The following is a 27,476-nucleotide window of genomic DNA, read 5'->3' as shown; positions in this document are numbered from 1 at the left end:
TTCTCTTTTGAATAGAGTTTTAAGTTGTTTTAATTTTCTTGCTACTAAAAATAATGCTGCAGTGACTATCCTTGTACTTACCACCTTGACTTTTTTTTTTTTAAGGATTATATAGGGGCATGAGGAATCATTTTCTTTTATTTATTTATTTATTGGCTTCATCGGGTCAGTTGTGGCACGCGGGATCTTTCATTGTGGCACACAGGCTCTGTAGTTGCGGCGCGAGGGCTTAGTTGCCCCACGGCATGTGAGATCTTAGTTCCCTGACCAGGAATCGGACCCGTATCCCCTGCATTGGAAGGCAGATTCTTAACCACTGGACCACCAGGGAAGTCCCCCCACCTTGACTTTTTAAGTGGACTTTTAAATGTTCAGTATGATTTAGTATAAATGTTTTCTGAATTAAAGCTTGTTTCTAAAACTGATTTTTGTTAGATATGAATTTTGAGTTACTTTTGATTGAGAAATGCAATCATTTGCTTATGAAATTCTAACACATTCAGATGAAAATCAACTTTTGCCCTAATGTGACACAGTTTGTATCCTTAACCATCTGTAATCGGTTTATGAATCTGTTTTTCCTGCTTAAAGTAATCCTCCCTCCTTACCATGCAGACTGAGTTTTATTTAAGAGGTGTTGCTATAACAGAAAAGAACTCAAAGGAGAAGTGAGATATGCCATTTTGAAAGTCACTGACCCATAGAGCTTTGGAGTTACCTAGATCCTTGATGTGATCCAGGCCAGTGCTTTGAGAACATGGTCCACAGGTCGTGGGTGTCTGAATCACTTGTGACACCTATTATATATGGAGAGGGCTAGGCTCTACCATCACCTGCTAAACCAGACTCAGTAGGGCAGGAATTCTTGACCCAGTGTTGCACCTTTGCCTTATCCTGAGTGCCTTTTAGAAAATACCAGTGCCTTCACCTTATCCCTTGAGATTCTGATTCAGTTGGTCTAGAGTGAGGTCCAGGTGTAAGCATCCTTTTAACCTTCCTGGGTAATTTAATGAAATTGGGTCCAGGCATTTACATGTTTACCAAGCTCTGCAGGAAATTCTGACCTACAGCAATGTTCAAAAATCACTGCCCCACTGAATGAAGATTCTGTTTATTCAGTATTTGAAATAAACAGAGTAACAACTACAGAGCCAATATTTACCAACAAGAGGCTAGTTTTAGATAAAACTCAGGTTATTTATACTAGCTTTGAAGGGGTCTGCCCATGCCTGGGGAATTGGACTCTCTCTGGTGATCAAAGAATGAGTCTGAGAATTCTTGTCTTGTTTCTCAGTGCATTTCAAAGTTGTTGCATGATCTAGATAATCTGTTTGGTTTTTTTTTTAAGACTTGCAGAGTATGATTAAATCTGATGATAAGAAGTTAATAGATGAACTTGACCTGTCTTGGCTCTGTGCTTGAAGACTTGCAACCCTTCACCTTTTCCCTGGAAGACTATTCTCAGACATTTCATATCAATTGTCTAACAGTTATAGTCTTGGGATTCATAGTGCAGTTTCCAAAAATGCCTGCATTTATATACTGGCTGCAATCTCTGTCATTTGACCAAAGAATAACTTTACCTCTGGTTATTTTTTATTCAGGAATATGGATCAACTTATGCTGGCAAGTCCTTTCTTGGCTTCTTAGCAAAAAGCAAATATGCAGAGTGAGGGTTAATTTAATGCGAACCCTAAAGCGAGAGTTAGGTAACCTCCCCCCAGTCCCTGCCGTGTAGCACACCCACTGATTGGAAAGGGACATGTAGAGCTAGGAAAGCAGGTGGGGGGGGGGGTTTAAATGTTCAGCCCAAATTTATTGCGTACTTTACTAGGTGCTGTGAAAGATGAACTAGACATTATTGTATCCTCCAAGAGTGTACAGGCAGAATAATTTTTGTTATTTCCTGCAGGGTTACACATCTTATCCAAAGTAACCCCATCTTTGGAAATTGAGTTGTTGGTCCATTGAAAGAAAAGTCTAGATTGTTAATCAAATCAATTCAAAGAGCATTTGTTATTACATGGAATGTTATCCTCATCAGCGCCTCAGGCCATTTTAACCAGAGACTGATGATATATTCAGAATGTGGTCATTATCCTCATCTCTAAGGCTATGTTAACCACAGGTATTGATTTGCTACAGTTTGGCTGCACCATCAGTTGGCTGGTCCTCACACTACCCTGTCTCCTTCACATGTCTGTCTTCATGCCACGCTCCCTCAGACCCTATCCACACCCTGACGTTGCTATTTTATTCAATATCTTGCCATTACATTTGCCTTGAATTTCTCTTGCTATCTTTTTTCCTTCTGGTTTTCTGGCTAGTTCAGCTCTGCTCAGCAATTTTCATATTGCATATCCCGAAGAACCCTTTCTAATATTTCAAATCAGAGTTAAAAAAAAAATATATATATATATATACACACACACATATACACACACACAAACACACACACACACATATATGTTTGTATTTACTTGTGTCTTGAATTGTGGCTTGATGGAGTAGGATCTGCTACTTTAAGGCAAAATTTTATTGCCTTCAAACCGAAGGACCAATTAAGTCCATTAATAAACAATATTCCGGTAATCGCAGATTCAGTTGAAACTGAGGCAGATGTCTTTTGCCTTTAAAGCAGAGTGCGTACATGAGGCTCTGTTAGGAGAAGAGCTAAAAGCTCTGCTTCTCAAAACTTTTAGGCAGGATGGGTTTATTGCCAGTTCTTTCTGAAAGAGAAAGTTGTGCATTCAGCATCTGAGCCCTTCTCAGAGATGACTTTTTCAGGCACATTGCAACAAGCCTGGCTCATTTTCCTCTCTGTACTTTCCAAATGAATGGAATGAAGCCACCAGATTCAACTGCAGCCACTCTTTAAATTCAGTGGTAGACATTTAGAAATCCCTGTCAACCGGGAAAATCAAAGTGAGGCAAAATGGGATTCAGAGAGAGATGGAATCACACTGTGAAGGCATTGTGGAGGGCAGTATTGAGATATATATATATTTTTTTAACCATGAACTATAGTAAGATATATTTGTGGTTCCCAAAACAATTATTGGCTCTTCTGTGTGAGGTGCTCTCTGATATTTTCTGTTCTGTTCCATTCCATTCCATAAAAAATGCTGGCTCAAAGCCATTAAAATGATTTAAGAGCCCAATAATAAGTTACAACCCACAGTTTGAAAAGCTTGAAATAGGATATGGTTGATTAAAATCAGTTTCTGGGTTAGCAATGCTGAACGGAGACAGAGAAACTCCTCTATTTTCCTAATGAGTCAAACACGAGTGAAACATCTCTAGTCAGCCGTATTCCTGTCTCTAAATTAGTATCCTGTTTGGTAGTTCACTGCCTTCTACACATGACGCACAGGAAATATCATTCACAAAATCAGTGCTCTTAACTCCTGGCCTGTCCAGGTGGCCCAGAATTCCATTTGCTTTGGGTAAATAGATCTGAGGCAATTTGCAGATAAAGTTGGAGGAGTTAATAGATGCACTGTGGTGCAGTGGTTCCTAGACTTTGCTGCACATTAGGATGGTCTGAGGAGCTTAAAAACTCCTGATGCCCAGGTTGCACCGTACACCTATTGAATCCTAATGTCTGGGGGTGGGAGCCACCATCAGTATTTTTAAAAGATCCCTAGCGACTCCATCTTGTAACAAAGTTTGGGAACAACTGCACCTAGTACAGAGTCACACAGCAAGCTGGCCATTTTAGCATCCTTGTTCTGGCTCAAACATAGTGCTTCTGGGGAGCTTGTTTAGAAGTGGATTTCTGGGTCCCACGCCCCAGAGATTCAGATTTCATAGGCTGTCTGGGAACCTGCAATTTAAATAAACACCCTGATAATTCAATGAATGTGGTGGTCTACGATCATCCTTTGAGAAGCGTTGATTGGCAAGCCATGATTTAACTCCTAAAACAGAGCTGTGGTGAACCTTCAAACAGTGGGCAGAGACTGCCCATCCATGGCACTAATGCAAGGAGGTGTGTACTTTCTCTCCCATGAAGAGCCAGCGCGCATAGGTGAGTCAAGTTGCACTCACAAGACGACATTCAGTCTGTTCTGGGCTCATCACGTGAGACTATAGGGGTAACTGACTCAGCCTGTAAAAGTTCAGCCAACAGAGGAAAAACTGGCACAGCCATGAATACCACCATCCCCTTGATCATCTCTCCTGTAACACAGAGCAGTGAGAGATTTCAGAGACCAGGGAACCCCAGTAGCACAGAATGCATCAGGAAAAACGTGAACAGCAGATCACAGGGCAGAAAGTCAATATTATACAAAATCCATTCGATTTTACTTAGCGAGAGAAGATTAGAGATTAAATGATCTAAGTGTGGGGCTAGCCTTCCAGACAGTGCATCTAAAGTTAGAACTTTTATCTCAACAGTCACTTGACAATTGGGAGCTCGTTCGGTTGTATTTATGCCTGTTAACTGTATGTCACTAAGAATCCTGATGGGGTCTCCACAGGCTCTCTCTCGTCAGGGCAGAAGCTGAAGGAACTTCATGTTAAGATTCCAGGCCTTTAAGAAAACAAAACAGTGTCCTTTCCTTAAAATTTACTGTCTTTTAACCACTCTTACAGGCTACCAGGCACAGAAGGAAACTATTTTAGAGAAATAGAAATGCAATGGAGTGATGTGAAGTTCAGCTGTAAATATATTTATGCTTGTCTCTGAAAGTGATTCATAGAAGGAAACACTTGTAGTAATCTTTACTGATCCTCGAGGACAGGGACCTCGCTTTCAGCTGTGCTCCAGTGCTCAGCACAATGCCTAGCGTACCGTATACACTCAGTAAATCTTTGTTAAATGAGCAAAAGCATGACAGATTTAGTAACAGATTTAGTAACGTTTCTTTTAGAGGAATGCATATAATTTCCCATTTCCTTTTTTTGTGCTTCTGGTGAAGGATTTTGAAGGAAAATGTTTTCTCTCCTGATCACTGTGAAACCCCAGATAAAATGTTTTGATTCAGTCTCATACCATAACGTAAGCACCCAATTAAGGCCATCACTTAAATTGGCAAAGATCTGGAATTGTGCACATGACTTGACTTAGAATGAGTGACATCTTCCAAGGCAGGTGATTGAAACGACTGGCATTCTCCAGGGCAGGCTTGTAGCCAAGAGGGAAAATAACAGAGACTCCTGGGTTACAGCTCCTCTGCGAAGTAACTGTTTGATAACAGACCAGTTCAGGGAATTTCCAGCAGAATACACATTATTTTGCATTTAGCTGTTACATTTCTATTTTCATGGGAGCATAAATAAAGAAATTTTAATTTGAGAAATGTAACCTGTAACATCAAAGCATATGTATTTCCCAGAATAATGTAACTTGAGTGTCCAGCTTAACAGCAAGGAATGTCAGGGACCGGCGGGTAACTGACCTAGCTCACCAGCTGTAGTCAAGCAATGGCCAGATGCTTCAGAAGGAGGTGCTGACCTTCATTCTCTCCATCCTCTCACTGTTTTTGTCCTGCTAGTCCTGAATCTTTGTGACAGGGACCCTCCCTGAAGCAATACAAAGAGCTTGGAGGGCAACTCCCATTGCCTTAAAGCCCCCTGTTTCTCAGAGTGTGATCCAGGGACCCCCTTCCTCAAAGTCTCCAGGGGCTTGTTAAACACACTCATTCCTGGACCCCAGCCTAGACCTACTGAATCAGAATCTCTGGGGGTGGTGTCTTCGGATCTGCTTTTTTAGCAGTATTGATTTTTTTTTTTTTTTTTTTTTTTTTTTTTTGCTTTGCGGTACGCGGGCCTCTCACTGTTGTGGCCTCTCCCATTGTGGAGCACAGGCTCCGGACGCGCAGGCTCAGCGGCCATGGCTCACGGGCCCAGGCGCTCCGCGGCATGTGGGATCTTCCCGGACCGGGGCGTGAACCTGTGTCCCCTGCATCGGCAGGCGGACTCTCAACCACTGCGCCACCAGGGAAGCCCCTAGCAGTATTGAGTTTTTAACACTATCTAAAGTGCACTGAAGTTTGAGAACATGTACTTTCCCAGACAGCTGGGTTTATGTAGGGAGTCACCTGACAAGAGGTTTTTTTTGCGCCCTCAGCATTGCCTCCTGCCTTTGCCCCTACAGTTTTGGGGCCCCTGTGCTTTACCACCAGCCCTCTCTGCCCTCAGGCAGAGCAGGTGCCCTGGCTCTGGGCTCAGGGCACCTGCCAAACATTTTCCGCCATCCCTGAACTTCCTGTTCTTCCCAGAAACGTTGGCACAGGCCAAGGACAGACAGGGAGAGGTGGAGACACGTACCCAGTTGGGAGAGCTTGGAAACTGACCCCACGTGCAGAATGAATCAGCCTTCTCTGCTGGGGAGCGGGAAGTCTGGTAAGTCTGTGCGGCCAGCCGACAGAGAGTCTGTGCCCATCCATGTGGGTGGCCATGAGGCAGACCAGGAAGGACCCTGCCTGTGAATCATGGCCCCCAGCTTGGAAGGCAGTGGCTCAGAACCTTTGTCCCACCACCTAGCATGCAAATCTTGTGTTCCTGTTGGGCACATGCTGGTCCACTACCCCTTCTTCTGCCTTTCGAGAAAACACTTAGGGGTGAAAGAGAGTAGTAGAGACATTTACACTGCAGTCATCAGTGATGGCCCCAGAGGGCACCTGCCAAGGCTTCAGCCCCCTCCTGTCGCCCTCAGTACTCTTCCTCCTTCAGACACGGCACAAAAACTGACCACAAACTTGAAGTGAGAGCAATGCTCGTTGTGTCCAGGCAGGTCTAATTCAAGTCCCCTAGATGGTAGTCTCTGAGCAGACTGCTCAGAGGCTACCATCCAGAGCAATTCTGGAGCCTCCAGCATGGTCGAAACCTTGAATTCACCCTTTTCTTAACTGTTGCAGTTTTGTTATTAGTAATGAATTATTTGACGAATGCCAAAACCTTTTACCACGGGGGTGAGAAAAAGCGTTAAAAAAATAAGCATCCCAGAAAAGACTCCTTACTTCTCAAACTGCAGTATATAAAAAGAGCAACATAAGAACATGTTTAAATGCAGGTTTTCCAGGCCTTACATACAATGGTTCTGATTCAGTAGGTCTGACGTGGGGCTCAGGAGTATGCATCTTATTTTATTTTATTTATTTATTAATAAATTTTATTTATTTATTTTTGGCTTCATTGGGTGTTCACTGCTGTGCACGGGCTTTCTCTAGTTGTGGTGAGCGGAGGTACTCTTTGTTGCAGTGCGTTGGCTTCTCATTGCGGTGGCTTAGGCTCTAGGCACTTGGGCTTCAGTAGTTGTGGCTTGCGGGCTCCAGAGTGCAGGCTCAGTAGTTGTGGCGCATGGGCTTAGTTGCTCCACAGCATGTGGGATCTTCCCGGACCAGGGCTCGAACCCATGTCCCCTGCATTGGCAGGCAGATTCTTAACCACTGCGCCACCAGGGAAGTCCCAGGAGTATGCATTTTAAATAAACAACTCAAGTTATTCAAGATGTAAAGGGCGCGTGGGTTTGTGGATCACACCTTGATACATACTCAAGTAAATGCACCTCAAGGAGCAAATGATTCTCCTACGCCCTTGGAATGGTTGGGGGTACTGGTGGTACGGGAGAGAGGAGTACTTGAGTGTTCCAAATGCCTTGGAAAGGGGGAAGTGTCGATGCAAGTACTGACCGGTGTTTGTGTAAGTTTGATAGGGAGTGAGTGTCGGTATTATGAAAAGTGCACCTAAAGGAAATGAACTCAGATCATTCCCCCATTCATCTCGCCGTTTCTACTTGCCCCTCAGACCTGAGCACAACTCAGGCCTTGCTGAGCTCACGTCTAACCAGAGGCCCTAAAGGCCTCTCTGTCACCAGCCACCCCCTCTGCTTTTAATATGATGGTGATGCTGAGAGGATAGATTCGCTCTGAGAATTGGGCCTGGAGTCTGATTGCTGTCAGAATGCGCTTTCTTCTTTCCAAGAATGTGTCAGGACTACAGAAATGTCACCTTCCTTCATCCAAGTAAACTTTAGCTGTCACTCATCCATTTGGAATGGGCCAAACGTTTCTCGTTTGTTTTTATGACTTTTTTCATAGGTCGAAATGCTTATCACATTTGATCCTTTAGACATTAGGGTAAGCAAAATAAGTTATCAAGTGGCATTTTAAACTTGGTCATTCTGATGCAGTATTCCACTTTTAAATTTGGAGGAAGGGTGGCAGTTAATTTTATCTTAAGTTCCGACTGGTTTTACATCATAATATACCTGTACATTTGCCAAGCCTTTTGTACCCTTCATCTGAATCTGTAACCGACTCCTTGCTCCCCATTACTTTCTCACATCTTGCTCTGTAGCCCTAACAACGGCCTCTACACTCCTCCTTCCTTATTTCCACCTTACCTTTCACAGTCTCCTGGTCATAGGGGATCAAGAAGACCTAGGATGTCATATCAAATGAGTCTTCTAAAGTGACCAAAGGACTATGTTATGCTGTTGTACTAGATAATTTCATTATTAATAGCAAGAACTCATGTCACACCATGTGCCGGGTACTGCTCTAGACACTGCAAGTATTAACTTATTTAATCATCACAACAAGCCTATGAGGTATATGAGGTAAAAGGTATTATAAATCACTCTAAACTCACTCTATGAATGAGGGAACTGAAGCATTAGAAAGGTAAAGTAACTCAGACAAGGTCATGTAGCCGGTACGCGATAGAGAAGGATTTGAACTCTTACTCTGTGTTCTGAGTCACTCTCTATGTCGCCATCTGAGAAGACAAAACCAAATCAAACAAAAGCCCCCAAACCTCCCAAAACAAACAAAACATGCTACTCTTAAATATATATATATATATTTTCAAGGACATTTCAGAAAAGGAGACTGGATAAAGCAACCTAATTCGAGACTGTACTCAATATAAAGGCAGAATCATCTCGTGGTTCCTATATCTACTATATATTCATTTATACATTCCAGCATACTCTCAGATGGATCAAAGACAACCCAGCACAAAACCCCATTTTTATTCTGTACGTGCCAACCATGATCTCATTTAATCCTCATCCCCTTGAAGGCTGGTTTAACAGCTTCTTTGCTAAGTATTAACACACCAAAGAGCACCATTCTTCAAACGTGATTTGTTCTCAGCATCCTGTGTCCAGAAGCCCAGGTACAAAACTGCATCTACTCTGAGGAATAGGAGAGACAACAGACCCCCACTAAAGCAGCCTTTTACTGCCACCTCTCAGGCTCTGCCTAGATGAAAAGCCGCATTTCTGGTTGCTACCAGAATCTTCTGTGTTTGGTAGGTGCGGGGGGAAGGATTAAGTTAGGAGTTCTGAGCCTGAATTGAAATTTTGGCTCTCCCACTAATGAGCTATGTGATCCAGGACAGGTCATAACCTCTCTGAATCTCTCATGGTTTTTTTGAGGTCCATATGAAATAATATTTATGCAAGTGCATAAACTGTAAAGTGCCAGAAAATGTAAGGTGATATTACAGAAGGTTTGAATAAATATGATAATTATTATATTATGGACCATGTGACTGTTTACAACTTAATTTGAGGTTGACTGTCTGCTGTTTCCTTTGCTCTGCCCCCCAAGTAAACTTCTTGAGGGCAGGAACCATGACATTCATTTTTACCTCTTAAGACTGTTTCTGGCACATGATAGGTAATCAGTAAATGTTTCTTGAATGAATGAATAAATAAAAGGCATTTTCCAAGGAACTTTGAAAGTTCTGATCGAGGTCAAGAGGAGACGTATGGAAGGAAAAGTCATTTACAATACCTGCTTCAACCACATGGTCCATCGTCGGAAACCTTTTGTACACAGCCGTGCTCACCGAGCGGAAGATGAGCAGGGATGTGAGGTTGACGTAGCGCATCAGTGTCCTCCTGAGCAGGCGCCCATGCTCGTCACTTCCGTGAACACTGCTGGAGATGAGGAACATCAGCCTGTCTGGCCAGGGCAGATTCACAAACTGGTTCCACCATCGGTTCACCACCAGAGTAACATAAAACCCTGTAGAATAACAGGAAATTGTAAAGCAATTTCTTACTGTAGACATATTGTTGACACTGATGCTTTCAGCAGAATTTTAGTTTTTTTAGGGATCGGGGTGTAAAAAATATGTTGTTATCCATATCTGATGATTTTGCCCTCCAGAAAAAAAATGTAATTTGTGCCTCGCAATGCTGCAGCACCCAGTAAGTGGGTATTAGAACTCAAATATTGACAGCAAAAATGGAGAGTTAGTGAAAAGAAAGCCGAATTGTCCAAGAGCAGATTATTACCTCAAACTTGTTGGTGGTTAATTTAGCGAAAGCAGCCTTGAAGGTAAACCTTATGGATGATTCTGGTTCTATTGCAAGCAGTGACTTTTCAGGCATGCCTCTCAGCTTGGAAACACTCCCATGCAGAGTCATTGGTGTCATCCTAACGGAGACAGCTGTGTGGCTGCATTCTGCATGTGACCTATACTTACCAAGCACAAAGGTTACTGGAATTTGTTCAGCATATCTGTCACAGTAAATTGATAATTTTTCAAAGTAACGTTTTTGGGCTCCTGTAAGTAACAATCTGGAGCAAAAATAAAATGCACAGCCCTTTATGATATTATACTTCCGCACCTGCTTTGCAAGTGACATTCAGTGCAAACAATTAAGCGAAAATAACCTCAATTTTTTTTTTTAAGGAGCAATAACTTTTTCTTTTCTACCTGAGCTGATGTATCTCAAAACCTTTTTAACTGCTGAATGTTTTAAGTACTAACGTTTTTAGTACATAAATGTTGTTGGTCATTACACAGTGGGACATAATAACCATTTTATTTTTAAATACTTCATATTTAAAAATTTTTTGTATGATTAATGCATTGGATTTAGAGCAAAATACTTCATAAAAGAGTCCATTTTCCAATTATTCATCATATGTACTTAAAAAAAGAGTGCCTTAAGTGGATGACACTTATTAAGTAATTATTGAATAATAACCCTGGATTCGACATCCTGATCTTACTTTTTCATGAATATGCTACTTAGTACATTCTTAATTATACATGTTGTACTTCAAGGGATGTTATAACTGTTTTTTTTGTTTTTTTTTTTTTTTTGTTTTTTTTTTGTTTTTTTTGCGGTACGCGGGCCTCTCACTGCTGTGGCCCCTCCCGTTGTGGAGCAGAGGCTCTGGACAAGCAGGCTCAGCGGCCATGGCTCACGGGCCCAGCCGCTCCACGGCATGTGGGATCTTCCCGGACCAGGGCACGAACCCGTGTCCCCTGCATCGGCAGGCGGACTCTCAACCACTGCGCCACCAGGGAAGCCCTATAACTGTTTATTTTAAAGCCTACAGTTATTTAAGGGACTTCCCTGGTGGTCAAGTGGTTGAGATTTTGCCTTGTAATGCATGGGATATGGGGTCGATCCCTGGTCAGGGAGCTAAGATCCCACATGCCTTGGGGCCAAAACATCAAAACATAAAACAGAAGCAATATTGTAACAGATTCAATAAAGACTTTAAAAATGGTCCACATCAAAAAAAAAAATCTTAAAAAACATTTTCAAAATAAAAAAATTAAAAATATACATTTAAAATATAAAACAACACAGATTTAACAATTAGTAGTGAAATTTTTATAATTATGTTTGGTGGGTTTTTATTTCTATAATATAAATATAAAAATTTATATTATGGATCTGACACAAACCCATTTTCTGGTATTGTTAAACATAAATCCATTTAATGAAGCTATTATTGGTATTTATGTTGCAAGGAGGAGATTCAGAATCAGAAGAACTATCTCAAGGCAGGTTAATAATAATGATCAAAATCCAGAAAGAAAACACAGATCAATTTGAATAAATGAATGAATGCAGCTTTTCCAAGGAAGGAAGGAATCCCTTGAAAACACTCATCATAGCATGTGTCAGAGGCCTATTTGGGTCAGTAGAACTTTGAAGAAGGACACAGAGAGATAATGAGGTGACAGTGAGCCACCGACCAGACTGCAGATGAAGACCTGGGAGCTGGTGCTGACCAAGAAGGTGTGTGGGTGCAGGGTGGGCTTGGAGTTCCTGCCTCAGCTTGGAAGAGGTGTCAGAAATTCTGAAATCAAGAAAAGCTGACAAGAGAGGCATCACCTGGTGGACAGGCCTATCAAGGTCATGCTGATGACAAGTTACAGCTAGAATGGTTTCTGGTACTCAAATAAAAATGATCAGAGAGAATTTAAACGTGGAGAGCACAGACCGTAGGGTTTAACAGAGCCAGGTTTGAAACCCAGATCTGCCACTTAACAGATTTGGATTTGGAGCATATTTTTAAATCTCTCTGAGTCTCAGTTTTCTCATTTGTAAATGGGGATAATTAATACCTATTGATATGTATCAGGAATGTTATGAGGATTAAAGAATATATGATATATAAAACCACTTAGCATATGTTGTCACCCTTAATCAATAATAAAGTGGTTGTTACTATTAATAGTTGGCCAAAGGAAAAAATATTTAGCTGATAGACACATAGAAATTTTACTAGCTAGCAAGTACCACAGCGAGTATTTTGTCAAATCCATCCCCAAATAAAAAGAGGTATAGGGCTTCCCTGGTGGCGCAGTGGTTGGGAGTCCGCCTGCCGATGCGGGGGACGCGGGTTCATGCCCCGGTCCGGGAGGATCCCACATGTGGAGCGGCTGGGCCCATGGGCCATGGCCGCTGGGCCTGCGCGTCCGGAGCCTGTGCTCCGCAGTGGGGGAGGCCACAGCAGTGGGAGGCCTGCATAACGCAAAAAAAAAAAAAAAAAAAAAAAAAAGAGGTATAATCAAACTAGTGAATTCTGGTTCTGTCTTATGATTTTTTTGCTAGGTATAATATTTGCTTATAACAGGATTAAAAAACTTAGCATCATTAGTAGACATGAGAATGAAACTATGTCTGTATTTGTCTACAGATATGTCTGACTTTCTCGACAGATTCAACCTGTAGTTCTTGGTAGAGCTTTGATCAACATATAAGGGTCTATTTTAAAAAACTTTTACATTTGAACTTTAAAAAATGAAAAATGGCTTGAACTAATGATTATTGTTATAAATGTAAGCCCTCTTTGGTCTCTAGAAAACATATGTGCATACAATTTTGTGGGGTATAAATAAGATATTGGAGTCAAAGTTAAGGCCCCATGGAGCATTTCTGGCTGCAATGCAACTGTTCTAAGAGCTATTCTATTCTAAGAGGCAGTAGCAGCAATAAATTCACATTAGTAAAAATAAACTAATTATCCTGAAACGTCATGTGTCTTCCACCATTTCATATTCTGAAGGAGTAGGTGACACATAAATAAATCATCAAAATAATACCGTATTTAGAAGACAAATCTGAAAAATTATTAGAGGTTTTTAATAAAACTTTCCTTGTAAAGATATTTTGCCAAAATGTATACCAATATATACATTTGTTTGGAACTGTAGTTTTGATATGGAGCAAAGTAACTTTTCCTATTCTACTTTTGGTCATTATCAGCTATAGCCAAATTAAGGTCCCTCTTCTTCACATGGTGTCCTGTTGCTGCAAGGAAGAATGTAGGTGAAAACAATGATACACAAATTTATCCATTGTATGCAGAAGAAAAAGAACAAACTGATGAACACAGTAAAGGTGGAAATACAGCCTCAAAAACCTTTAGCTTTTCTATTTTAAGTTTTAACTTTCCCCAGAGAAGAAATGTATGCAATCAATATTAATTTTAAAAACTAATAAAGCTTCCCTTTTATAATACTGATAAAATTTTATTAAAACTATAATTTTTAGTTATAAAAGTATTTCTTGGACATGATGTTACTCATATTTCCTGTCAATCTGACAGGCAAAGTTTGTGAGGTTATAAAGAATAAACGTCTTTTATGAATATAATGTGCCCTGAACTCAGAAGATATAAAGAAAATAAATTAGTTTTCAGGCCTTTTCTTTAATTGAGATATTGGTAAAGTTGGGGGCACCAACTTGGATAAGATTTCGTCATTCCAGGAAAGAGGAAGGAAAGTTGCCTGATACACACTATTCATGAACATGTTAACTATGTAGGTAGTAGTCGCTGCAAGCTGTCAAATCAGAAACTCCAACTATGAATAACATAGTTCAGAGAAGCACAAATAATTATTTGTTTGTGGACTTTGCCATTCAAAATCATCACTTAGTGAGGTTCTAGGTATAAATCTTTCATTTTATGCCTATGGCAAAATTCTTGAAGCACAACTAATACCTCATCATGACCAATTAAAGTGGGGCTGGAATGAGAGCCACCTGAACATGACGGTTAGAGTCTATTTAACACCCTAAAAATGGTTAGGTGTGGATTAAAATACCCAGTCCTGGGGAGAAGTAGGCAACAGAGGATCATGCAAAGGAGGAGGTTACATAATGCAAAAGTCAGCGGCAGCCAAAGGGCTTGGATTTTTGAGACTGTATTCATATATGCTATCTAATGGCCATTTAAGGACACATGCAAAGGAAAGTACCTGTACATAAAACTTATTGCTGTGTAAAGTACAGCAAAAACAATAAATTCCCTGTATAGTAGTTTGTAGATGCTGCCTCTCCACTTGAGGAGTAACCTATGAAATCCAAAAAAAGTCGCATTTGCTACTTTACTGGAGTAAGTGACAGTCATCTTGGATAGTTTTTCTTTTTTTTTCTAGAAGAGCAAGAAGACAACACACAAGTAAAAAGCAATGTTTAAGACAGCGCATAAATCTGTATCTCAAAAGAAACCCTAACCAGCAGCCAGTCAACCATCTCTACTTTTTGCCTTTCTCAGCTTGAACAATTTGGAATTTGGAGATAACCACCAACTCAGTGCTAAATCTTTTAGTAGAAAAAGGGAAGAAAGGAGTGTCTGGAAAAAGAAATATTAGAAATCTTAAGCTTGCCTTCATTTCTAAATATTTTGAGATTATATAGCCATTACTCAATAAATATTTGAATGACTAAACGAGATATATGAGAGATGGTGTATTATGATCTGTCATATATTTTCTGAATCCATGGGAAGATCTAAGGTATTGATATGCTATATTAATTGACCTTTTCAAAAGCAGTGGTCAAACTTATTGTTTGGGGCTTTATTTGCTAAAATGTGTAAAGAGGTATTTACTTCACCCTTAAATTTCCTAAAAGAAAGTTATGGCTCTCTTAGAAATCAGGAGAAGCCAGCCCCTTGTGGGAATTTAATTGATGGGTTACTTTTGGTTGTTTTAATTTAATTGTCTCTCTAGTGGAGCTCTGAGTGCATAGTTAGCAATCTGTGCACTTCACAAGGTAGACAAAACGTCGGGCCACAGTGATACTAAGTAAGGTGCATTTTCCCATTGAAAAGTCCCACATAAAATGCTTAGGGATGGGGCACCTTCTGTTTGGAGCTGAAAAAATGAGGCCATTATTTAGGACTCTTTCCACCTGGACTGTTCCATGGATGTGGGTGGGTTGAGAACTGGGCCCCAAAGCCTAGTTTTTAGTGGATTCTCTGGAATTCCATTGCTCTTCACCAAGACACTAAACATTCAGGTTTTGAGAAGATGCCCCAAAGCTAATCTTTGTTTGAAAATCCTGCTCCACAGCTTTCTAACACAAAGCATACACAGTGAACATGAAATTTCTTTGAAACCTTTTGCTTTCAAAAGGATCTATGAGGAGTCTTATAGAGCTACTTCGACTGAAATGATCGAGTTTTTAGGTAGAACTGTACTAAACATAAGTAATAAATCCTATAGCAGATTTCTTATACAAAGTAGCCTACAGCACACATTTTATCATAAACAAGGACATTTTCTGTCTTTATTTAGAGGTAGAGGAAAAACCCAATTCTCATTTGCCTAGTTTCCCTAAAAAAAAAAAAAGAAAAGAAAAGAAAAAAAAGTGAAACTTTGGAACTATATTCTGGAGCGGTATTTTTTTTTTTCTAATCACCAGCCTAAGGCTTCAACTACTGATTTTAACAAAGAAACCAGAGATATTTTTGGCAAAAGTAGGTATCATTACGAAAAGTTGGGACTCAGGCCACAAAAGCAGTTTCATTTTTCCATTTTCACTTTGTCTCTTTGTCTCTTTGTCTAATGTGAATACAGCCAAAACTGGGAGAGGAGCATAATAAATTAAACCCATTTCATAATTTGTTCTCACGGGCACTGGACTTTTGAATAACAGTCCTTAAATAACTCTCTTTCCTTTAACAGTTCACCCTTCTGGTACAGCTCTGTCAGAAAAACCAAGATCACATCGAGTAGAGGTCAGAGGTAAAACGCATAGGTATACTCTGTGCACTAACCTATTTGTTTGGTTTGGAGTCTCCGACAGGAAAGACAATCTCCAGGCTCCCCCTGCAGAGGTGCCTTCGGGTCGGTATTGTACTCTCGGCTCACCCTTCGCTCATGCGGAGTCTGGAGAACTGTTTATGCCAATTTGTCCACTGGTGACGGTGATAGCCGGGAACAAACAGGAGCAACAGCTGCTGATGTGGTTTTTTTCTCATCTATAATTATAACTCCACCTGTTGCCCAAAGCACCACTTTGAATGAGAAGTCGGAGGTAATGTGAAGGAGCTTGGGTCACCTAAGTCTGTTATTTCCATTTTGACTCTCCCCTGGGATCAAGGGAGAAAGAGCCATTTGCCCCTAAAGTGCTCTGAAGAGGCTCCGCCAGCCAAAAACAGGGAATTGAGACAGTCTGTGTGTGCTTAAAACAAGAATAAATTCTTGTGAAGCCTTAAACTGGGGCAGACAAGAACATAAACAGGATTTTCATTCATTTGAGAGGTACTGAGAATGCTCTACCATTAAAAACAATAAGCGTGAGAAAAAACCCAGGCCCAACTGGAAAGGACCCAGAGAAAGGATCACTGAAGAGTCTTAAGGCCAGGAGAGTGCCATCATAGTGCTGACCACTAGGGACTCACCATTTCTCAGTTTCTGCCTCATTGGCTCCTTATTAACCAGGATGGCTGAGAAGTTAGAGGCCTGCAATGTGAGTCACAAGAGAGTCTAGAATGGGCTTTCTGCTGAGATGGAAGTAGGCTCGTGCAGCAGTCCCAGAAGACTTGCACAAGAAGAGTTTCAGACAACAGAAAATAATCCTAAGCGACTGTGCAGTGGGTTTCCATTGAAAGTGATTTTTGCTGGATTTGGAGGACGTAAAGTTGTAAGCATTGAATCTTTGAATGAGATTCATCCATCTGAAGATGACAGAGGAGTAAGACATGGAGATCACTTTCCTCCCCACAAATACATCAAAAATACATCTACACTCCTACTGAATGCTGGCAGAAGACCTCAGACTTCCCAAAAGGCAAGAAACTCCCCATGTACCTGTCCGAGTGGCTGACAGCGTCTTGGTGCTCTGGCCAGGTGTCAGGCCTGAGCCTCTGAGGTGGGAGAGCCGAGTTCAGGACACTGGTCCACCAGAGACCTCCCGGCTCCATGTAATATCAAATGGCAAGAGGTCTCCCAGAGATCTCCATCTCAACACTAAGACCCAGATCCACTCAACGGCCATCAAGCCCCAGTGCTGGACACCCCATACCAAACAACTAGCAAGACAGGAACACAACCCCACTCATTAGCAGAGAGGGTGCCTAAAATCATACTAAGTTCACAGACACCCCAAAACACACCACTAGACGTGGTCCTGTCCACCAGAAAGACAAGATACAGCCTCATCCATCAGAAAACAGGCACCAGTCCCCTCCAACAGGAAGCCTACACAACCCACTGAACCAACCTTACCCACTGGGGGCAGACACCAAAAAAAATGGGAAGTACAAACCTGCAGCCTGTGAAAAGGAAACCCCAAACACAGTAAGTTAAGCAAAATGAGAAGACAGAGAAATATGCAGCAGATGAAGCAGCAAGGTTAAAACCCACCAGACCAAACAAATGAAGAGGAAATAGGCAGTCTACCTGAAAAAGAATTCAGAGTAATGATAGTAAAGATGATCCAAAATCTTGGAAATAGAATGGAGAAAATACAAGAAATGTTTAACAAGGACCTAGAAAAACTAAAGAGCAAACAAACAGTGATGAACAACACAGTAAATGAAATTAAAAAATTCTCTAGAAGGAATCAATAGCAGAATAACTGAGGCAGAAGAAAGGATAAGTGACCTGTAAGATAAAATAGTGGAGATAACTACCACAGAGCAGAATAAAGAAAAAAGAATGAAAAGAATTGAGGACAGTCTCAGAGACCTCTGGGACAACATTAAATGCACTAACATTCAAACTATAGGGGTCTCAGAAGAAGAAGAGTAAAAGAAAGGGACTGAGAAAATATTTGAAGAGATTATAGTTGAAAACTTCCCTAATATGGAACAGGAAATAGTCAATCAAGTCCAGGTCTTCCAAAATATAACAGAGGGAGGAACACTCCCAAACTCATTCTATGAGGCCACCATCACCCTGATACCAAAACCAGACAAAGGTGTCACAAAAAAAGAAAACTACAAGCCAATATCACTGATGAACACAGATGAAAAAATCCTCAACACAATACTAGCAAACAGAATCCAATAGCACAATAAAAGGATCATACACCATGATCAAGTAGGGTTTATCCCAGGAACGCAAGGATTCTTCAGTATATGCAAATCAGTCAGTGTGATACACCATATTAACAAATTGAAGGATAAAAACCATATGATCATCTGAATAGATGCAGGAAAAACTTTTGACAAAATTCAACACCCATTTATGATAAAAATCCTCCAGAAAGGAGGCATAGAGGGAACTTACCTCAACGTAATAAAGGCCGTATATGACAAACCCACAGCCAACATTGTTCTCAGTTGTGAAAAACTGAAACCATTTCCACTAAGATCAGGAACAAGACAAGGTTGCCCAGTCTCACCCCTATTATTCAACATAGTTTTGGAAGCTTTAGCCACAGCAGTCAGAGAAGAAAAAGAAATAAAAGGAATCCAAATTGGAAAAGAAGAAGTAAAACTGTCACTCTTTGCAGATGTCATGATATTATACATAGAGAATCCTAGAGATGCTACCAGAAAACTACTAGAGCTAATCAATGAATTTGGTAAAGTAGCAGGATACAAAATTAATGCACAGAAATCTCTTGCATTTCTATACACTAATGATGAAGAATCTGAAAGAGAAATTAAAGAAACACTCCCATTTACCATTGCAACAAAAAGAATAAAATACCTAGGAATAAACCTACCTAAAGAGACAAAAGACCTGTATGCAGAAAACTATAAGACACTGATGAAAGAAATTAAAGATGATATAAACAGATGGAGAGATATACCATGTTCTTGGATGGGAAGAATGAACACTGTGAAAATGACTGCAGCAGTCTACAGATTCAATGGAATCCCTATCAAACTACCAATGGCATTTTTCACAGAATTAGAACAAAAAATTTCACAATTTGTATGGAAACACAAAAGACGCTGAATAGCCAAAGCAGTCTTGAGAAAGAAAAACAGAGCTGGAGGAATCAGGCTCTCTGACTTCAGACTATACTACAAAGCTACAGTAATCAAGACAGTATGGTACTGGCACAAAAACAGAAATACAGATCAATGGAACAGAAGAGAAAGCCCAGAGATAAACCCATGCACATATGGTCAACTTATCTTTGATAAAGGAGACAAGAATATACAATGGAGAAAAGACTCTTCAACAAGTGGTGCTGGACTTGTTGAAGAGTCAAAAGCCTCTTCAACAAGTGGTGCTGGGAAAACTGGACAGCTACATGTAAAAGAATGAAATTAGAACACTTCCTAATACCATATATAAAAATAAACTCAAAATGGATTAAAGACATAAATGTAAGGCCACACAATATAAAACTCTTAGAGGAAAACATAGGCAGAACACTCTACGACATAAATTACAGCAAGATCCTTTTTGACCCACCTCCTAGGGAAATGGAAATAAAAACAAAAATAAACAAATGGGACCTAATGAAACTTAAAATCTTTTGCACAGCAAAGGAAACCATAAACAAGACGAAAAGACAACCCTCAAGATGGGAAAAATATTTGCAAATGAAGCAACTGATAAAGGATTAATCTCCAAAATATATAAGCAGCACATGCAGCTCAATATCAAAGAAACAAACAACCTAATAAAAAAAATGGGCAGAAGACCTAAATAGACATTTCTCCAAAGAAGATATACAGATTGCCAAAAACACATGAAAGGATGCTCAACATCACTAATCATGAGAGAAATGCAAATCAAAACTACAATGAGATATCACCTCACACCGGTCAGAATGGCCATCATCAAAAAGTCTACAGACAATAAATGCTGGAGAGGGTCTGGAGATAAGGGAACCCTCTTGCACTGTTGGTGGGAATGTAAATAGATAGAGCCACTATGGAGAACAGTATGGAGTTCCTTAAAAAACTAAAAATAGAACTACCATATGAGCCAGCAATCTCACTACTAGGCATATACCCTGAGAAAACCATAATTCAAAAAGAGTCATGTATCACAATGTTCTTTGCAGCAGTATTCACAATAGCCAGGAGATGGAAGCAGCCTAAGTGTCCTTTGACAGATGAATGGATAAAGAAGATGTGGCACATATATACAATGGAATATTACTCAGCCATATAGAGAAATGAAATTGATTTATTTGTGGTGAGGTGGATGGACCTCGAGTCAGTCATACAGAGTGAAGTAAGTCAGAAAGAGGAAAACAAATACCATATGCTAACACATATATAAGGAATCAAAAAAAAATGTTCTGAAGAACATAGGGACTGGACAGGAATAAAGATGCAGACGTAGAGAATGGACTTGGGGACACGGGGACGGGGAAGGGTAAGCTGGGATGGAGTGAGAGAGTGGTAAGGACATATATACACTACCAAATGTAAAATAGATAGCTAGTGGGAAGCACCTAGAGGCATGGGATAGGGCTGGTGGGAGGGAGATGCAAGAGGGAGGGGATATGGGGATATACATATATGTATAGCTGATTCACTTTGTGATACAGCAGAAACTAACACACCATTGTAAAGCAATTATACTCCAATAAATACGTTAAAAAACAGCAGAAAGCATGTATGTTTGATTGCGGTGTGTGTGTGTGCGTGCTTGTGTGTATGTGAAGAAGAGCGTAGACAATTACTACATGTGATGGCATACAGTAGTGGAAACTGATAACACACTGATTCGTTACATGTGTCATCCTTCCACAGTCAGCTAGAAACATGCTTAGTTATTCAAAACGTTTTCTCTTAGTTTTATTGTGTTTCCATGCTTTCCTTCTTGAAAGAGAGAGTTCATCAGCATTCTTTAAATAATGCAGTAAATAATTTCGGGGTCAATTCCCAGAAGATTTCCAACCTTCTAAAGTAACGTGTGCGCTAAGTGCTGTGCCTTAAGCTTAAATAAAGTGACTATTAAAAATAAGAAAAAAGATGCTTATTCTAAAATTGAAAGTAAATACATTTGAAATTTTTTCTGTAGTATCTTAAGTTTTATATGTACTTGACTGGTTTCTTTATCAAACTATAAGTACCTTAGAGCAAAAATAGAGTTGTCGGTGTCTGATTTCTTGCCCCTATCCCTGTACATAGCTCCAGCACAGAGCCCTGTGCATACTGGATATTGAATATCTATTTCTCATCTGATTATCACCTTGTCACTATGATACTTCTGTTAGTACCTTTGGGGGAGTTTGTGAACATTTTAAAAGCGTATCTACACTGCTGCACGTTTTATATTTGGGTTGCCATGAGAAGTGGCTGGATAGACCCAATGTTACATTTAGAAAGGTTTGCAAGGCTGATCAATGCTGTAGAGTTTGAGCAAATCTAAACCCAAGTGCTTATGAAATAGAAATGTTGGAGCTATTTAAAAACAATCTTGCTCTTGGGTGTCTTACTGGATGTGTGGTGGCCCTGAAATGTGGCATGATTCCCAGCAGTTATGACTGCATACCTGGGGGAATCGGCTTCCTCTATGGGGCTCCGTTGGCTGGTCCCACTTTTAAGCAGGGTTAATTACATTCATCTTTCCTATTGGACAGTTTTGAGGAATGACTAAGTAATAGTTGAATTAGCATTCTAAAATGCAAATTAGTCGATAATGATTGGATTGAATGAACAAACTCCCATTGCTGGGCTCTGAGTCTGTTGGCTATTTCTAATAGGTACTGAGATGCCATTCAGAAATTAATTCATTAGAGGGGACAAGCCAGTACAGCCAATTTCAAGTATCCGACAAATACCAAATTTCAAAGTTAACTGTTCATATGAATTTTTGAAGAAAACTTTAGTTTCTTGTTTAAAATAGACATCTTTTTTTCCCCAGATTCTAAAGGTAATGTGTATTAAAAAATAAAATGTAAAACAACATATAAAGAACAGAGTGGTACTCTATCATGCCACCCTAGAGAGGTGATACTCATTTAGCATAAAGTTCATCTTTTTAGGCTTTTGTAGAAGATATTTTAAATCCTATAATTAATATCAAACAATATAAGAGACACGCAATGTCAGGGCTCTATGAAATAACTATACCAGCCATATTTTCTTTTGAAAGCAAGTATCAAGTTTTCCAGTCCTGGCCACTATGATTTTCAACAGCCCTGATAAACACATTTGTCTTTGATTCCAGTAAACCTCCAGTGACAGGACAATTCACAAAAAAGAGTAACTGATCATTTCTAAGTGATGGAAATGCTGATATTCATCCATAGATGTCAAGATAAATCACCCTTTGTTCCTTAAGGAAACAAAAAGCAAGTTTAGGTAGGCAACACCACTTCCTAAAGGAGAGCCAGCTATTCATTTCCATTGATGTGAAAAATCTTTTGCCAAATTTCTCTTGAGCACTTGGTTGAACATAGTCTTGTGTATGTGAAACTTTGCATTCAAATAGTAAGCAAATGCTAGAAATTGTTTTATTTTGGAGGCTTTGATTCTGACTCTAAGACTTTTGGACATTACTAAATGGGGAATAAGAAATCAGTAAACATTTTTGAACAGGCAAAGGGCTTGACAAAAATCTGTGTTGCAGAAAGGTGAGTCTATGAGATGGGAATGTGCTGGATTTGAGTGGGCGGGGATTATAGGAAGGGAATCAGTTTGAAGGTTATTATGGTTGTTCTGGTATGAACTGGGGTGGTTGGCAAGTGGAATGCAGAGGAAGGATGGTATGAGAGAACCCAGAGGCAAACTACCACTGGAGGAGAAGGAAAGGAGGGAGATGGGGGAGGGAGAGGAGGAGGAGGAAAGAGAAGTCTGATATGACTCTTGCTTTGTCCTTTGAGCCCATTTGTACATGAAGAGCAAAACCTACAGAATATGATTTCAGATTTGTTCAGGTGACATGGTTCTTTGCAGGGCACCATGTAATTTTGATGTGTTTTGTTTGATCTTGCAAATAAGAACATTTTTATCAGCAAAAATGGATGGAAACTAAAATCACAAGTAGGAGCTCATGTGTCTATAAAAATCAAGTTGAATTGAATGTGATTGGCTGAGCCTCAGTTTTTCTGCTATTGCTTCTGGTACTTATTCACTTTGCTATGTGCTGGATCTGTCTAGAAAAAGACAGTGGTTAGTGCTAAAGATTCAAGAAAAATTCATAGAGCAAGCTTTCAATTGAGAACATTCATTCATCAGTTTTTTTCAACAGCAGAATACCTTGGTTCAGTTGGCTTGAGAATCATTCACAGTGATATTTTTTTCCCTAAAACTAAATTTTTATTGGCTTAGTGGAACTGTGAGCTTCTTGAGAACTCGTGCCTTACTCTTTCTTATTTTTTTCCTATTTACTGGATACCATGATGGATGCAATAGCTGCATAACAGGCAGCTGCTTGGGATAAACCATGTGTCAATCTAGGTGCGGAGGTTTCTGATACATGTTCTTGGAGACAGAACTCTGCCAAAAAATCAAACTGAAGTGGGTTTGATTTGTTTTTCTTTTTCAATTAATTTTTTTCTCTTTGATTTCAGGGAAGAAACAGTGAACTCCTAAGACTAGAAAGACTATTGAGTTTTATTACAGATGAAGATCTAAACTCATACACTGGTTATTTTAGGAGTCATCATTACTTTCCTTACACAGAGTAATTGCCAACTCAACAAAACAGAAATGCATTAGTTCACATTCTGAAGGTTATCTTTTCCTAATGGAAGGTACAGAAACTGTTCTATTTTAGGGATGAAAGCCTAGAGTCTAGAGAATTGTTACTACAGCGCTCAAAGTGTATCCTGTACTTTATAATCAATGATATTTCTCAAATGGATGGTACCGCTTAGCTCAGGCACATTCCAGATGGATAAAGAAAAAATTGCAAGATAAGACCAATTAAAAATCAGTTTAATTTCATAAGAAAAGGCATGCAAATCCAAGTATATTGTTTATTCCAAACAGCTGTGAAATTCTGTTACTTTGCCACCATAATGGTGGAAGATGGCCATTCTGGAAATTATATTACTGTGTAAGTAAAGGGAAGATATAGAGATATGGGGAAAAAACTATGCATAAATGCTTGAACAATTATAAAGCACCTTTGCTTGTGTGATAAAATGCATGTGAAACTGAAAAACAACTGTTGGTTCTGGTTCTCCGATATGGCAGATTGTACGTTCTGAAGACATTTTTCGTTTCTTAACACATACTAGCTCCTTAATAATGTTACTGCTAGAAAAGGTCGTAGATTTGGAGTAAGAGAGTGAAGGAGAAACTCAGCTTTTGCTCCACATAATTTTGTCTTGTTAGAACAACATCCATGTTTTCATATTTAATCATATGCAATAAAAAATCTTATGTGATGCCACTTCCAAATTTATACCTCCAGCCCAGATTTTCACCCAGCTCCAGACCTATTCTTGATACTCTCCTAAACATCTTAAGCCCAACATGCCCAAAGCTGACCTCCTCATTTTTTCCCTAAAACACGCTCCTCCTGCCACCTTTTATCTCAACTGGTGAAAATTCCTTCCTTCCAAAAGGTCAAAAGCCTTGGAGTCGTCCTCAGCTCCTCCCTTTCTTCATACCATAGTCCACTCTGTCAGTAAGTCCTGTTGGCTGCACCTTCCAAAACTACTCAGCATCTGTCACCTCACTCTCTCCTCTCACATCCCTGTCTCCACTCCTCTCACCTCATCAGGGCAGCAGATCCTTCTCCCATCTTATTCTAGCAGGAGGTCTCCTCGCCTCTCTATTTGCCCCCTTCAGTCTCTTCTGACAAAAAGGTGGAGTGAAAGGCAAGTCAGGTGAATCATGTCACACCTCTGCTAAAACCCCTCCCTGGCTCCCTCCTTCTCTCAGCTTAAAGCCCAAGTTCTTAAGCAGTCCAAGGTCTGTCACGACTTGCTCCCATTTGCTTTCTGATCTCGTTTCCTATTACTCTCACCTCTCCTATGGACCCTCTCCAGCCACACTTGCCTCCTCTCCTTCCTTGAACACACCAGGCATGGTCCCACCTGAAAGCCTTAGTCACAGCTGGTCTTCCTCCAGGTATCTGAGGGAATGGCTCCCGCACCTCTTCCAGGTCTTTGGTCAAACATCGTCTCAGGGTGCTGATCTCTCTACTAAAAGCTGCATCCTGGCCCTGCACACCTCCCTCCCTCCTGATCCCCCTTCTTACCCTGCTCAACTATTGCTTTTTATCCACACCACTTACCTCCCTTGACTATACCATATAATTCACACATTTATTGTGTTTATTGTCTATCTATCCCTACTAAACCGAAGGTTTCATGAGGGCATGAAGCTGTATTATTTACTGATGATAATAAAGTGCCACCAGTAGTCCTAGTTCAATTAATATTTATTGAATGAATAAATTTAAAAAGAGGCTAGACAGTATTCCACTTTTTCTCGCAATTGTAAATGTCATGAGGACAGATTCCATGACTATTTAAAAAAATTTTTTTTAATTGACGTATAGTTAATTTACAATGTTGTGTCAGTTATATATATATATATATATATATATATATAATTCTCCAGTATGGTTTATTATTGGATATAGTTCCCTGTGCTATAGGGTAGGACCTTATTGTTTATCTATTTTATATATAGTAGTTTGTATCTGCTAATTGCAAACTCCTAATTTATCCCTTTCCCCCTTTGTTAACCATAAGTTTGTTTTCTATGTCTGTGAATCTGTTTCTGTTTTGTAAATAAGCTCATTTGTATCATATTTTAGATTATACATATAAGTGATATCATATGATATTTGTCTTTCTCTTTCTGACTTACTTCACTTAATATGATAATCTCTAGGTCCATCCATGTTGCTGCAGATGGCATTATTTCATTTTTTTTTTAACATCTTTATTGGAGTATAATTGCTTTATAATGTTGTGTTAGTTTCTGCTGTATAACAAAGTGAATCAGCAATATGTATACATATATCCCCATATCTCCTCCATCTTGTGTATCCCTCCCACCCTCCGTTATCCCACCCCTCTAGGTCACAAAGTACCGAGCTGATCTCCCTGTGGAATGCAGCCGCTTCCCACTAGCTGTCTGTTTTACATTTTGTACTGTATATATTTCAATGCTACTCTCTCAGTTCGTCCCAGCTTACCCTTGCCCCTCCCTGTGTGCTCAAGTCCATTCTCTACATCTGCATCTTTATTTCTGTCCTACCCCAGGTTCATCAAACCATTTTTCCTTTTTTTTTTTTAGATTCCATATATATGTGTTAGCATATGGTATTTGTTTTTCTCTTTCTGACTTACTTCACTCTGTATGACTGACTTAAGGTCCATCCACCTCACTACAAATAACTCAATTTCATTTCTATCTATGGCTGAGTAATATTCCATTGTATATATGTGCCACATCTTCTTTATCCATTCATCTGTTGATGGACACTTAGGCTGTTTCCATGTCCTGGCTATTGTAAATAGAGCTGCAATGAACATTGTGGTACATGACTCTTTTTGAATTATGGTTTTCTCAGGGTATATGCCCAGTAGTGGGATTGCTGGGTCGTATGGTAGTTCTATTTTTAGTTTTTTAAGGACCCTCCATACTGTTCTCCACAGTGGCTGTATCAATTTACATTCCCACCAAGAGTGCAAGAGGGTTCCCTTTTCTCCACACCCTCTCCAGCATTTATTGTTTCTAGATTTATTGATGATGGCCATTCTGACTGGTGTGAGATGATATCTCATTGTAGTTTTGATTTGCATTTCTCTACTGATTAGTGATGTCGAGCATCCTTTCATGTGTTTTTGGCAATCTGTATATCTTCTTTGGAGAAATGTCTATTTAGGTCTTCTGCCCATTTTTTTTATTAGGTTGTTTGTTTCTTTGATATTGAGCTGCATGTGCTGCTTATATATTTTGGAGATTAATCCTTTGTCAGTTGCTTCATTTGCAAATATTTTCTCCTATCCTGAGGGTTGTCTTTTCGTCTTGTTTATGGTTTCCTTTGCTGTGCAAAAGCTTTTAAGTTTCATTAGGTCCCATTTGTTTATTTTTGTTTTTATTTCCATTTCTCTAGGAGGTGGGTCAAAAAGGTTC

The 27,476-nt window shown here is 39.8% G+C and overlaps 2 protein-coding genes across 3 annotated transcripts in view; one reads left to right on the top strand and one right to left on the bottom strand.

The window, feature by feature from the left end:
* BEST3 (bestrophin 3) overlaps positions 1-14,627 on the bottom strand; it is a 40,364-nt gene extending 25,737 nt beyond the window's left edge. Inside the window, exons 1-3 of one of the 2 annotated variants that reach the window (XM_033866329.1) lie at positions 14,476-14,627; positions 10,450-10,544; positions 9,753-9,986 (exon numbers count right to left, since the gene is read on the bottom strand). In XM_033866329.1, coding sequence (XP_033722220.1) covers positions 9,753-9,986; positions 10,450-10,544; positions 14,476-14,627 — 481 coding nt within the window. Of the gene's footprint in view, positions 1-2,673; positions 2,730-9,752; positions 9,987-10,449; positions 10,545-14,475 lie in introns of those variants that run through there. The other variant, XM_019918673.3, reaches the window with a different exon arrangement.
* The window catches only part of RAB3IP (RAB3A interacting protein), a 168,079-nt gene that overhangs the window by 52,832 nt on the left and 87,771 nt on the right, over positions 1-27,476 (top strand). The window lies entirely within an intron of this gene.

This window comes from Tursiops truncatus, chromosome 11 (genome assembly GCF_011762595.2).
Source record: "Tursiops truncatus isolate mTurTru1 chromosome 11, mTurTru1.mat.Y, whole genome shotgun sequence".
In the NCBI taxonomy this organism is placed as follows: domain Eukaryota; kingdom Metazoa; phylum Chordata; class Mammalia; order Artiodactyla; family Delphinidae; genus Tursiops; species Tursiops truncatus.
This window is presented reverse-complemented; position numbering and strand designations above follow the sequence as displayed.